Source organism: Trachypithecus francoisi, unplaced genomic scaffold, assembly GCF_009764315.1.
Source record: "Trachypithecus francoisi isolate TF-2019V2 unplaced genomic scaffold, Tfra_2.0 Lachesis_group4, whole genome shotgun sequence".
In the NCBI taxonomy this organism is placed as follows: domain Eukaryota; kingdom Metazoa; phylum Chordata; class Mammalia; order Primates; family Cercopithecidae; genus Trachypithecus; species Trachypithecus francoisi.
The window spans coordinates 37,950,353-37,963,177 of record NW_022681469.1 but is presented as its reverse complement, the minus strand read 5'-3'; the positions used below and the strand labels follow the sequence as shown (position 1 = coordinate 37,963,177).

Below are 12,825 nucleotides of genomic sequence, written 5' to 3'. Positions count from 1 at the left end.
CAATGAAGAGAAGGGAAACTTGGGTAACTGAAATGTCTGGCTTGGGCACCGAATATTCCAAGCTCAACAATATTGAGGTTATTGGGGATGGAACAGATTTTGGAATGATTTTTTTAAGTTCAATTTCAGCTGTTGGGTGAGTAACAACAAACCTGACTAATAGTAGCTTAAACAAATAAGAGATATTTTCTTCTTATCCAATAAAAAGTCCAGAAACAGACGTTTGCAGCAGATCAGGAACATCAGCACATATCAAAATGGTTTCAGAAGAACAAGAATGTCAGCACAGATCAAAATGGTTTCAGAAGATCAAGGATGTCAGCACTAAAGTCTCCACAAAGTTTTTGGCCCTTCCTCCATAATTTAAGATAGTTGTTGTTCTTCCAGCTATCAATTTCCTGTTCCACAAGCAGAGAAGAAACAAGAGAGGAGAAAGGAACAGCCTCTGTACCAGAAAAACATAGGCTTTCTCTGCAATTCCATGCAAGTTTATACTTACATTTCACTGACCAGAAATGTGTCAGTGGCCACTCTTGGCTGTAAGAAAAATAGGGGAGACATGTTATTAGTGTTCTCTTTAGGAGAGCAAAGCAAGGAAAAGTAAGATCAGAATGGGTTTTGACTCAACCTATGATATCTGTCATAGTTATATTGAAATTGAGGTACTTCCGAGACATCCAAGGGAGATGTCCAGGAAGCAGATGACTATGTGTCTGGAAGCCCTGAGAGTGGCCTAGACAGGGATCCAGTTTGGGAGTCATGATCATTCAAGTTGTGGTCATGTCATGAAGATGGATAATATCTCCCAGAATACAAAGTAAAAGCACTAAGGGCATGATTATAGAAAAGGTCAGACCGTAAGGGCTGGGTAACAGAAAGAATCTTCAAAGTAGTTGGTATTTGGTAATAAGTAGTGTTAACAAAAGCAAAAGGTGAGCATTTCCAGAAGTAGAAAAGAATGAGATGAAAAATACAAGTGAAACAAGCAAACTTTCACAGATGGAAGATTTACTTTGCTACAACGTAAGAAGAGATATCTAGGCATGGTTGTCTTATTGTCAGATAGAACAAATTTGAGCAAATTACTGTCTAATGGGTTCTAATTTTTTATGAATTAGAAGGCAAGATCATCTAATGAGACCAATAGAGATGTTGAAATGAGGGAGCTTAAGGAGAATGATGAAGATTTGAAGTAGCCTTTGTGAAGAATGGGGAAATGTTCCAACTAAGATAATAGAACAAAGATTTCCAGGCAGTACTGAGAGACCATCAGGAAATGTGTCTGGCATTTATCTTTACATGTGTGTGATTTTTGCCAGTGTCACTGACTGGTATGTAGAACCTTGGATGGAGATAGATTGGATTGTTCCAGGATTGGAGAGTTGCTGTGCACCATTAGTAAAATAAAAAAAGGAAGATGTGTATTGTTGAGGTATAGAAATGAACATTATAGACACAAATTGAAAGAGAGTTAGGAATCATGGGAATGGAAGTTCTGCATGACTGCAGAAGAGGCAGGAATAAGGTAGAAGAAAAGTATATTTTATTTGGAGAAAAGGAATTAGAATTTAAAATTACAGGTAGAGTATCTCTGGCTTGAATAAAATATTCTAACATTTGAACAAAAATATTGTTGAATGAAATAGAATGAATCCATACAGACCTTTGATAGCAAATTGTGAAATGGAGAGAATGACAATGACTAAGGTGTCCATTGGTATGTGGAAGCGTAATTAAGATGTTGATAGAAGATTGCCACAAGGGAGGAGGAGCCAGGTGAAATGAGCCACAGCAGAGGGTAACACAATGGAATAATGGTTTGAAAGAGGCAGTTGGTAGACAAGAGGAAGTAAACTTCCTGACTACGCAGGTGGCCTTCCCTGGAGATGGTTACAGAGAAAGACGGCAAATTGTCTTTTCCCACAAAGTCACAGGGCAAGTTTCCTTTCCATTCCCCCTCACCTGTTCCCTCTGTGCCAGGATGGGTTTCTGGGAAGGTGAGGAGATGGAGGGAACATTGCATGAAGCCTTTGAGATTGTAGAAGGGTTTGCTTACCATGGATGGAGTAGCAGAAGATCAGTGAAATTGGATTAGAGGAGAGATGAATAGGAGGCCTTGCATTTTGGTCCATGCACAAGGGTGCTAAAGATATGAGATGTGGTGGGATCTGCTAGTGTCCAGGTTTCATGTGGCCTTAGGCTTAGTAAGTGTTCAGGCTCAAGAGAACCAGCAGATGCCTTTGATCAACAGTTCAGCAGAACATTGGGGAAAATGCATCATAAGATCTTAAATCTTACTTCAGGTGGGCAAAGAGTGAATTTATCTCCCCAGGAATGTCAGTTCTCATGGGGAAAGGAACAGCCCTAGTCTGGAAGGGAACACTCTGCCTTTCCAGAGGGAGCTGGCCATACCAGAATCATCACGTTTTGAGAGATCATTACTAACTTACTGGAAATGGCAGTAGCCCAGGGAAAGGGGAGGAAATGGGTCTCTTTGGAAGGAGCTACATGCTGGAGGGAGTAATTGCATATTTTAAAATTTAGGTGGGCATTTAAAATTGTTTAGCCAGAGAAGGGAAAATTTCTTTCATCTTAGAGAAATAATTCCATGGGGTCAATAAAATTAGGTAAGATTTAAAGACACAGATCAGCTCAAATAGTCCAATTCAGTATTGCTTTAAAAATATAGCAATATCACATTTCAAATGAGAAATATTACTCATTCTTTTGTGGACAAATAATTCTGTAAGGAATGAAATGTGTGTCCAGAGGAATAGATAATGAGAAACTGTGATCAGGCAGGAGGAAAAACCAAGAACATCATAATGAGTCCAGTTAGTCCTCATGAAAAGTTAAGTAAATTTTTTTAATTATGTACTAAACATATTTACTTTGCACAGGTATGAACAAGAAAATTCCTTTTAAGTATATTGTTGCACTCAATTGAGAACTATGATAATCTACTCAGGAGTTTAGAGCTTCCTTCTGAAGTCTCCAACAAAATGATTCACTCTTCGTGTGAAGATTTCTGGAGCTAATGCGGTTTTATGCAACTCTGCTAAATACTACATTTTCTGTGTCTATAGATCTGTGGCTCCAAGAGATGACACTTAAGACTGAAAGAGAGCTGTTAGCTGGGCACAGTAGCATGTGCCTATAGTCCCAGCTACTTGGGAAGCTGGGATGGGAGGACTGCTTGAGCTTGGGGGTTCGAGGCTGCAGTGAGCCATGATGCTACCAGTGTACTCTAGCCTGGGCGACAGAGGAAGACTCTGTCTCAAAACAACAACAACAACAACAAAAAAACTGTTTTTTTTTTTTTAAGTATCTAATGTATTCAATATGCCTAAACCTGACCAAATTGCTAATCATCCCAGTGAAGAAAGAAATGAGAGACACTAATGAAAATTTTCCTGTTTTTTAATGTTATTGCTATGATTAATCACTTTTAAGATCTAAAGAAATACTCAAAAAGACTCACGTGGCATTTAAATTATAAGTTTCATAGACTCTCTGAGGAAGAGAGAAATTTGGCTGCATCTTATGTTTCTTGTACAGGGCCTTGACCAAGTAGGAGTTCGTTTTTCATAGTAAAAAGTGTAGACATAGCTCCACAGCATCACCTATATCCTAGGCTCATTCTATTATTTCTGCCTGTGGTTGCTTCATGGTCACAAGATGGCTGCTCATTCTCAGGCTCACATTCATATTCCAGGCAGAAAGAGGAAACAGAGTGATCAAGAAAAAGTGGCACCAGGAAAGTAAAACTTTTCCAGAACTCGCTAGCTGGTGTTCAATTACATTTCTTTGACTAGAGCTATGTCTCCTGACTCCTTTTAGCTACAAGAGAGACTGGGAAACCAATTTTTTTAATGCTGGGCACATTACTCCAACAAAATACGGGATTTTCTGCTAAAAAGAAGAAAGGAGAATGGATAAAGGTGTAGATACCTAAGGCAGTCAGCGTCAGGACTTGAGCTCACCTAATGCAATTCTTTGCCTTCTCCTCTCTCCAGCCTTCACCATTTTGTAATGAGAAATCTAGATCAAGTGACTAAGTGTCACACAGCCAGCTCATGACACAGCTGGAGCTAAAATTCACAAGTGAAACTCCCAGCACAGTGGTGCTCTTTCCTATGTATCTCACCATTGTCTTATTCCATAAAATGTACACAAAGCCTACCCTGCTGTAGTGATACCACCTTTTGTTCTCTTAACTCCCTCAGCTCTGTCAACCAGTCTCTGGACTTGGGTCTGCATTTGGCCATATGCTTTGGCTCATTCAACTTTCAGGGTAACATTGTTTGGCCACAGCTCAGAAGGTGATTAACCTTCACTCTAGTTAGCTGCCTTGACTCTCCAAAATAGTGAGCACTTTAATGGAAAGGCTTAAGATATGTAAACTGCAAACAAAGATTAACTAAAGGGAAATTAGATAGGAAGCACAGAATGCCATTATTGTTTGGCCTAAACTGCAGAGAAAAGGGTATGACTCGAAATTTCATTTCCTTCCAAATCTACTGTCCTCCTCTTACTCTCTGCTTTGGTCTGTCCTTGGAAATATTGCTATTATTCTTGTCTTACCTCAAAACTTACTGGCGTCACTGTTTAGTTAGAAACAACAGGGCTGACTGACTATCTGTCACAGAGCAGATACCCGGTGGGAACCTCCATATGAAGGGAGAGACAGCACCATATTTCAGAACAATGCAAATGCAAAAACAACACGAGGTTCTAGGTAGCAGGAGTGGTCACCTGCCCAGGACAAGCCCTCAGCACACAAGTAGCAATATGTCTTTCTGATTCATAGATACTTGCCAATTACATGTAGAGCTTCAACAGAAAAAACCAGTTAGGACTTTGGTATCTGTGATCTAGACTTTGTTTCTAATGCCCTTTGGATGAGTAGTGGCACATGATCACACACACACACACACACACACACACCACAGAAATCTCAAAACAAACAAGAATTTTCAGTAAATGTTTAAATCCAAACTTTAAAAATGTTTCAATATTATTTGCATGGGTATATATAAGCTAAAATATATTTTTATTAATAAATTGAACACAGCATCTCAATCTGAAGTACTTACATTTAGATGACATTATAGCATATAGAACTATAAACAGGTAAATACTTTGTATTTAAAAGTAACGTCCAACATGGTACCTCCTAGACTGAAGGAACAGCCAAGTCTCCAGCTGAGGTGATGAAAGTTGTTTATAATATTTCAAACTAAGATTGAGTTTCACAAGTACTAGAAGAATAACATTCTCCCTAAATAAAAAGTAAAGCATTCTAGATAGAGCTAAAGCCTCCTTGATATCCACTGCCAGTCCAGGAACACATTCTACAGGTTACTACCATCATCCAGATTTCCTTTTATTCTCTTAACAGAGACATACCTGTTCCCAAAAAATCAATATTTAGTACAGTCTTGATTGAGTGAACACACACATACATGTGTGTATTTCAGATAGCATGAGTTGTTCTATAACTTTTGGATATTTTCTTATCCATATGTCTTGAAAATATCTCCATGTTAATCAGTCCATTTAGATTTATCCTTATACATATCCCTTATGTTTTTCTAGAGTAGATCCAGAAGGCTCCAGGGTGGCAGAGCCTCTGCACTTTTTATTTTAGTATAAACTGCCCTCCAAAGCAACTGAACTAACTTGCATTCCCATCAGGAATGTATAATGGTAATTGCTTCTCATTGCTCTCTCTAACATTTGATATAAACAAATTTTTGCAAGATGAGTCATGACACTTTTTTCTAGCCTTATAAAAGATCCAGTCTCCACTAAAAATAAACGGTTGGATAGATAGCACATACATACACAGGTATACTAACAAGTATCACTCATAGATGTTTATTCAGACTAGATCGCCCCACATTATAATAAACTTTGTGTTTTTTATTGCTTTATTATAATAAGCATTTTAATACAAATCATTTTTCTAATTTTAATCAGTATCTTAAACTCCATGTTTTGTCATGAATTAAGAAATGAAAATATGTATACTGAATCAAGATTTTAAGTTCACTAACTCCATTCCTCTTGTTCCTTAATATCCTGGACTTTTTTGTATGACTGGGATTCTGAGGTTAGGATAGTTGAGAATATGAGAGAATGTAACCATGAATTGCTGATTAGAACCAGAGTTACACAGCAAAGAAGAGGTCAAATCCACTGTTTCTCTCCATTGTTGAGAATTTCTGATATAAAGAGGGACACAATAAAGTCTAACTTTTTATACATTCAACAAATGTTTATTGTTTGCTGTATGATAAGTACTGGTTCCATATGTGAGTGAAATAATTATTTGTTCCCATGGCACATTCAGTATAGTAGAAAAGACCCAGACAAATAACAAACAAACTGACAAACAGTTATCAAACGGTGAAGAGCATGAAGGAAACAAATGGGGTGCTGACATGAACAAAAGTAGGGAGACATAATTGTGCTAGAGTTTCAGGAAGACCTTGTTGAGACCTAAAATATAAGATGCCTCCATGCAAAATTAGGGGGAAAGCAATCCCAGTCGACATGATAGGAGTTTTGCATTCCCTAAATTGTGATAGACTGAGAGAACCCAGTGAGAAGAGTGGCAGTGGAACCACATGAAGTAGGATAGAAGGACAAAGGACAGGTACAGGGCCAATAGCTTTGCAGAATAAGCTAAGAGAAAATGAGAGTGGTCCAGGCTGCAGGTGCAGCTCAGTGGATGGGGCAGAGGAAGGAGAAGGAGAGAAGTTTCAGAGAGGCAATACACTATCGTTCTGTTCTACATCTGTCAGACTGTTGAAAGCATTGCTTAGTATAGCACATGCCTCTATAATGATATTCAGTGCAGTGAAATGTTACTCACTGTTGTAAATATAAGAATGTGCTTTGAATAAAATACATGCATCTGATTCCACTCTGGAGTATCATGAATTCTTAAGAAAAGTTTGTTAAAATGAAATTCATCTGTTAAATTAAATTCTCTCCAAATAGTTTCCATTTCCCTTCTCACATTAACTGTCTTTTGCACTTGCTATACTGTCCTCTATTATAGTTTGCTTTGTTTTTAATGAGTTGACACAGATATATTTTTATAGTAAAACTTGCATTCATTTTTTAAATTGACAGAACAATGACATGAGTATCAATGTCAAAATAAAGATTAAATTGTTATCTACTTTTAGCACAAACAACTATTGATAAGCCAGTAGGGGAAAGATAAGGAATACTTGCTCCCTTTTATCCATAAAGGTTATTTGCCACAGAAAATCTTATTTTTTAGATTTTAATATTATGGGTCAGGTTAATTAATATGACAACTAATATCTATTATTTTAATACAGGATTGTGGTTTGCTGATTCATCCAGAGGAAACCTGTGGGTTACAGCCTATTTCTTCGGACTACATTGAAGCCATTTTACAGTCTGAACTAAAAAGATGTCCATCTGGGGACATGAAAGGTGACTATAACATTGGACATCACTTCTCTAAAAAAAAGAATAATTTGGTATAGATAAGTATATGCTTATTTAAACTATCCTTTTATAAAAAAATCAAGGGCATTACTTTTTATTGACTATGAACTATAAAACATAATTAATGTAAGTGCATTATTTTAATATTTGAAATACTTTGATTAGTCAGTTATTTTCTTCTCCCCTTTTTGCCCAGTTAATCTATATTCATCTGCAGATCTGTTACCCATGTTACTTCTGCCAGAGAGCCTTTCTTGAGCCTCTGATTTGTTTATTTATTATATAGTTTATAGCACTCAGTAATTTTCTTCCATAGCAGTTACCACAATTATTTAAATTACTAAGTATTGAATTAATTGTTTAATGTCAGTTTTCCCAGGATGTCAGTTTCATGAGGGCAGAGAGCCTGACTTGTTTGTGTTATACTAATTCATTTGGCACTGTAATTTGTACATAGTAGTTAGAAAATAAATATCTAGTGTGAACCATAGAACTGCAAAGTATGCAAGTTCAGTTTTAAATTATTCCTTTTCACTAAAAAAAAAAAAAAGTTAGGGGGCACGATCACTAGTTTCCCTCATATATCAGTCATTTATAGAAGCAAGAAAATTGTGACATCAATTTTAACTACTGCGTTAAATCCTGCCTAAGCACTGAGCAGACCTGGAATGGGATACTTCTTTGGTGCCACTCTCAACATTCCCTATTTCTCTCCTTCCCCAGCAATCTTCTTTTAGTGGAGATGGTGGGGTCAAGCCAAAGTTGGGACTAAAATTGCCTTCAAAGCTATTAGAGGAACAGAGAGCATCTTATCCAAATTTCCTGGTTACTGCTCTGTCCTGCTGACCCTAATTCTCCCTTCATCTAAAAAGTCTGAGAAAACACTCAGGAGCTTTTCTACCCTTGCCGTGAACTTCACACCACAGCTTGAATGGGAAATGAGTTTCCCAAATGGGCAGGACAAATTGCAATTTGGCATGCACAGTTAACAAACGTGGGTATGTCCCCATTCTTGAACATGTGTTCCAAATAATAAATTACCATCAGGGAATGGAGAGGGATTTACCCATTACGATGTGTCAGGTGGTGTGATTTGTGATTCTCTGCTAAATGAGATATATACTCTTCCATACAAAGGAGACACTGATGTGTCCAGTTAAATATTTTTTATCAGATGACAATTTATGAGAATTCATAAAACAATTCTACTCCTCCTACTGCAACTGCACCAAGGCAAAAGTTCTTCAACAAAAAGTTCAAGGTACATTACTGGGATTCTTTAAGAAGTGGCAGCTTGTTCTGTTTGCTCACTAAATGTACGCTAACTTATGTTGGGCTTTGTGCCTGGACATTGTGGGTGAGGTTGCCATAGAACAGTGGGCTTCTGGTACTTAAGGAGCTAGACCTCCTTAGAGAAGGCCCCAAATTGACTCACAAATCAAGGGCATGACAATCTGAAGCCTCCAAAATCTGGCCCATTTCTATATTTCCAGTCTTCTCCCAGCCTCTGCTTCTCTATGTTGACAGTGATCCTTTAGAACTTCAGGTTTTTGTCCACACTGTTCCCTGTCCCACAAGTCCTCTTCCCATCTTTGCCCAACTTCTGATGCTGGAAGTCCTCTCCAGGAAGCCTTTTTTCACCACCAGATTCCCAGCTTAGCTTCTTTCCAGTGCATCCGGGGCACATGTCTACAACAGCACTTTACCACATTATGTTAAGTATTTACATGGTTCTCACTTAGTCTCCAAAACGAAATGATGTGCCCCAGGAAGAAGAGGAAGTGGCAAAGGGCCCTTCATAGGGTAAAGCCAGTAAAGATTAAAATATATATGCATTTATATTTTACCTGATCATTTTTCTTTTTATGTTTTATAATTGATAAAATATATAAATATAGGAATATATATATAATATATATATTACAGTGTACTCATTAATACATCAAGGGTGCATGAGCAATATGCTTTTACTGATGGCTTACCTAGATTACAGGCTTCTCTAGAGAAGAGATTGTCCCTTATCCATCTTCCAATGTCTAATATATGATTTTAAAATGATTGCTGAACTAAAACCAAGATCCAACCTCCCTTCCATCCACAGAAGACTATGAGCAGCCGGGGCACAATCATGACAACCAACTGTTCCATCATCAAGCTCCAAAAGGCCCAAAGACTCAAAAACTTAACAAGTGAGGCCAGGATAGCAGTCTGCAAGAATGTATTATTTGCTGCTAGAGATGATTTCCTTCCTTAGCAGCAGGATTCCCTCCTACTGAAAGAAGTTGTTTTAGTGGACCAAATTGGGAGAAAGTTTATTTAGGAGCTCTGGATTTAGTTTTAATGGCCAAAGACAGACTCATTTGAAAATCTTATTTTAAAAGCACATTACAGTTATTTGGCAAAACCAGATCTTTTTTTTCGCTTTGCCTGTGTATTGATCTCAAGATATCATTTTCAATAACATCAGCCATTAAACTTTTGAATGACTGTATTTTTTAATTCTTAAATTGATTTCTATTTTTTAGGAAATAATCTAACTGTAAGATACAACCTATAATTAAATCTATTGCTTAAGAAAGAAAAAATAATTATTCTAATTAGGAAAAATTAAAATTTCTACAGTGGTCATTGAATGAAAATTAATTTTAAGGAAAATACTTCAGATTGCATTTTATGATATGTAAATAATTAAAAACATTATCCTGCCTTATTTTAGCAAGGAATTATGACAACTTATACTTTAACACTAATATTGAAAATATAGATGTATTTTTTCTTCTTAAGTAAAAATGCTTTGTATTAGAACATTACAGAGTCAGGAATTAGTGCCAACATTTACATGATTTCCTGTCTCACCTCAACGCTAAACCAGAGTTGACCTTTTTTCCTCCGTTGTATCATTCAATCTGATTCACTGAAATGGCTGAAATCTAACTTGCATTAAATATGGAGCTATAATTATAAATCAAATGACTTTTCCCAAAAGACAATTTCATTCCTCAGAATGTTGTTTCCTAAAACATATGTCACACTTTACTTCAGAAATCACAGCTTTGATTCATTCAGTGTTCAAATATATAACATAGAATTTCTGGTACTTTTTTGGACAATTTTAGCAAAGAGCTGGTATTATTTAAAATGTCAAGAGCACCAGTTTTGCAGATGTTATACAGATGCCTATTTCAAGCAGTATTTAACTCACAATAAATAAAAGGAATTGTTAACCGATGCAAAAATGCAGAGTGATGGCTGTATAAATATAGAGGAGTATGAAATACTGGGGCCAAGTTTTCAGAGATCCAATCAGGCTTCCTTTTTATGTGCATGCGATTTCATGCCCACAAACTAATTGCACCCATATTTGAATCTTTGTGCACGCAATTAGCCACTTGTTTCTTCATCCTTGGCAGCAAGTGGCCAAAGTGGACCTCAGTTTGTGCAAAATTAGCTGTAGGCAAGGTTGAGGGGTGGAGTGTCTAGAGTAGGGGTGGGATGCATATGCTCTGAGATTCTGAGATCTGATGAAAACTTAGCCCTTCAAAAGATTATTAAACAGAATCTCATTAGCAGAGACACATTTATGCCCTCAACGTATCATTATCCTATTAGAAAGAAAATTAACAATCTTTGCTTAAACATAGTCTCTGTCAACACAGGAACTCGCTAAATAAATTCAGCTTTTTAAAATAAATTTATTATAACAATCAGTTTGTGAGTTTTCCTATAAGTGCTACCAAAGAGGCTATGGGGCTGTGATTTCATTTTCTGCTGATTATTTGGTGGTGACCTAGCCTAATATGATAAAATGATAGGCAAATTGAAGACTCAGAGACCTCAGTTCTGGCCCTATCATTAACAGCATGACCCCACTTCTGTTATTTAACTCTTCTGGCCTCAGATTGCCTCTTCTGTTAAAAAAAAAAAAAAAAGTGAGGGGGCGGGGAGGGAGAAAGGACACACCCTAAGGCCTCTTCTAACTCCATCCAACGTGAGGCTGCAAAGCCACTCAATGTGAACCTCTGTGAAGGAAAGCCTATCATTTATCTAAGGAGGTTTGCTTGAGAAATTCATCAACAAAGATTAAACTTTAGGCTGTGTCTACATCAAAGATGTGGAGGATGTTGGTTATTAATGACAAACCATGCTTGCCAGAACAGAATTAGAATTAGAAAGCAAGATATATTCTGAATGAAAAAGAAATTATAAAAGATAATTGGATGGAAAAATAAGCACTTTTGAGGAGGATAATCTTTATTTTGCTGTTCAAAAACCAGCATCTCCAAAATTTTCTGTGTTGTTTCTTTTAGTAGTACTGCCATTCTGTACAACCAGAAACTTTAGAAACATCTTTCACATAGCAGACCCTCTTTTTCTCCAATATATGCAGCCAGTTCTTCAGTCTCACTCCCGTCAGGCCCATCTCTTCACTGTACCTAAAGTGTCACTCGTTCCACGTCTTCAAATCTTATCTGTCCCTAAAGACCTGTTCACATTTTATCTGCTTCATGGACCCTTCTGGAACACTCTGACTTCCATGATTCTTTCTCTATTTTGAATAACGGTGGCTCTCTGAGAGTAGAGGTGGGAAAATACATCAAATATATATGTTGACTGTTAGGGAATTGGCACTATGGCAGGTGCTATACATATTTTCCTTATAGAGAAGTAAATTTAATCATGAAAAGATTAAGTAATTTGTCCAATTTAAATAGTGGGTTTTAGCCTTGGCAGCATATTGGAATCACCAAAGAAGCATTAAAATATACTGATGCCTGAGTCCCATCCCCACTGACTGTGATTCAATCAGTCTGGGGTACAATGTGGGCATGGGAATTTTTAAAAGCTTTCCACGTGACTCTAATATGTAGTCAATGTTGAGGTCCGCAGGGCCAGTTGGAGATAGAACCCAGGTGTGCATGGTCTCCAAAGCCCCAACTCTTTGACAACCACACAGACATTTTTACTCCATTATGTGTTGCTTGTTATGATGCTATAGTTATTATATTATGTATAAATTATAACCTTCTACCCTGATTATAAATTTTTGAGGTTTAGCATTATAGTTAAGAGCATGGACTCTGGAGCTGACTGCCCTGCTCAAATCCTAGTTCTACCACCTACTAACTAGAGGATCTCAGACAAGTTCCTGAGCCCTGGTTAAAGAGATGGTAACAGGGTTGTTGATGTTTAAATATGTTGATAAATTAAAGGTTTTAGAATATTCCTAGCATTTGGGAGGTTCTGAAAAATGTTAACTATTTTTTTAAAATTATTATGATATTTTAACACCAGTAATGCCTAACACTTCAACAGAGTATATACTTACTGTATTAA

At 37.0% G+C, this 12,825-nt stretch overlaps 1 protein-coding gene across 3 annotated transcripts in view; it reads left to right on the top strand.

Moving 5' to 3' along the window:
* The window catches only part of CPED1 (cadherin like and PC-esterase domain containing 1), a 313,276-nt gene that overhangs the window by 244,684 nt on the left and 55,767 nt on the right, over positions 1 to 12,825 (top strand). For all 3 annotated transcript variants that reach the window (XM_033193921.1, XM_033193920.1, XM_033193919.1), the window contains exon 17: positions 7,359 to 7,476. In XM_033193921.1, the coding sequence (XP_033049812.1) occupies positions 7,359 to 7,476 (118 nt within the window). The remainder of the gene's footprint in view (positions 1 to 7,358; positions 7,477 to 12,825) is intronic.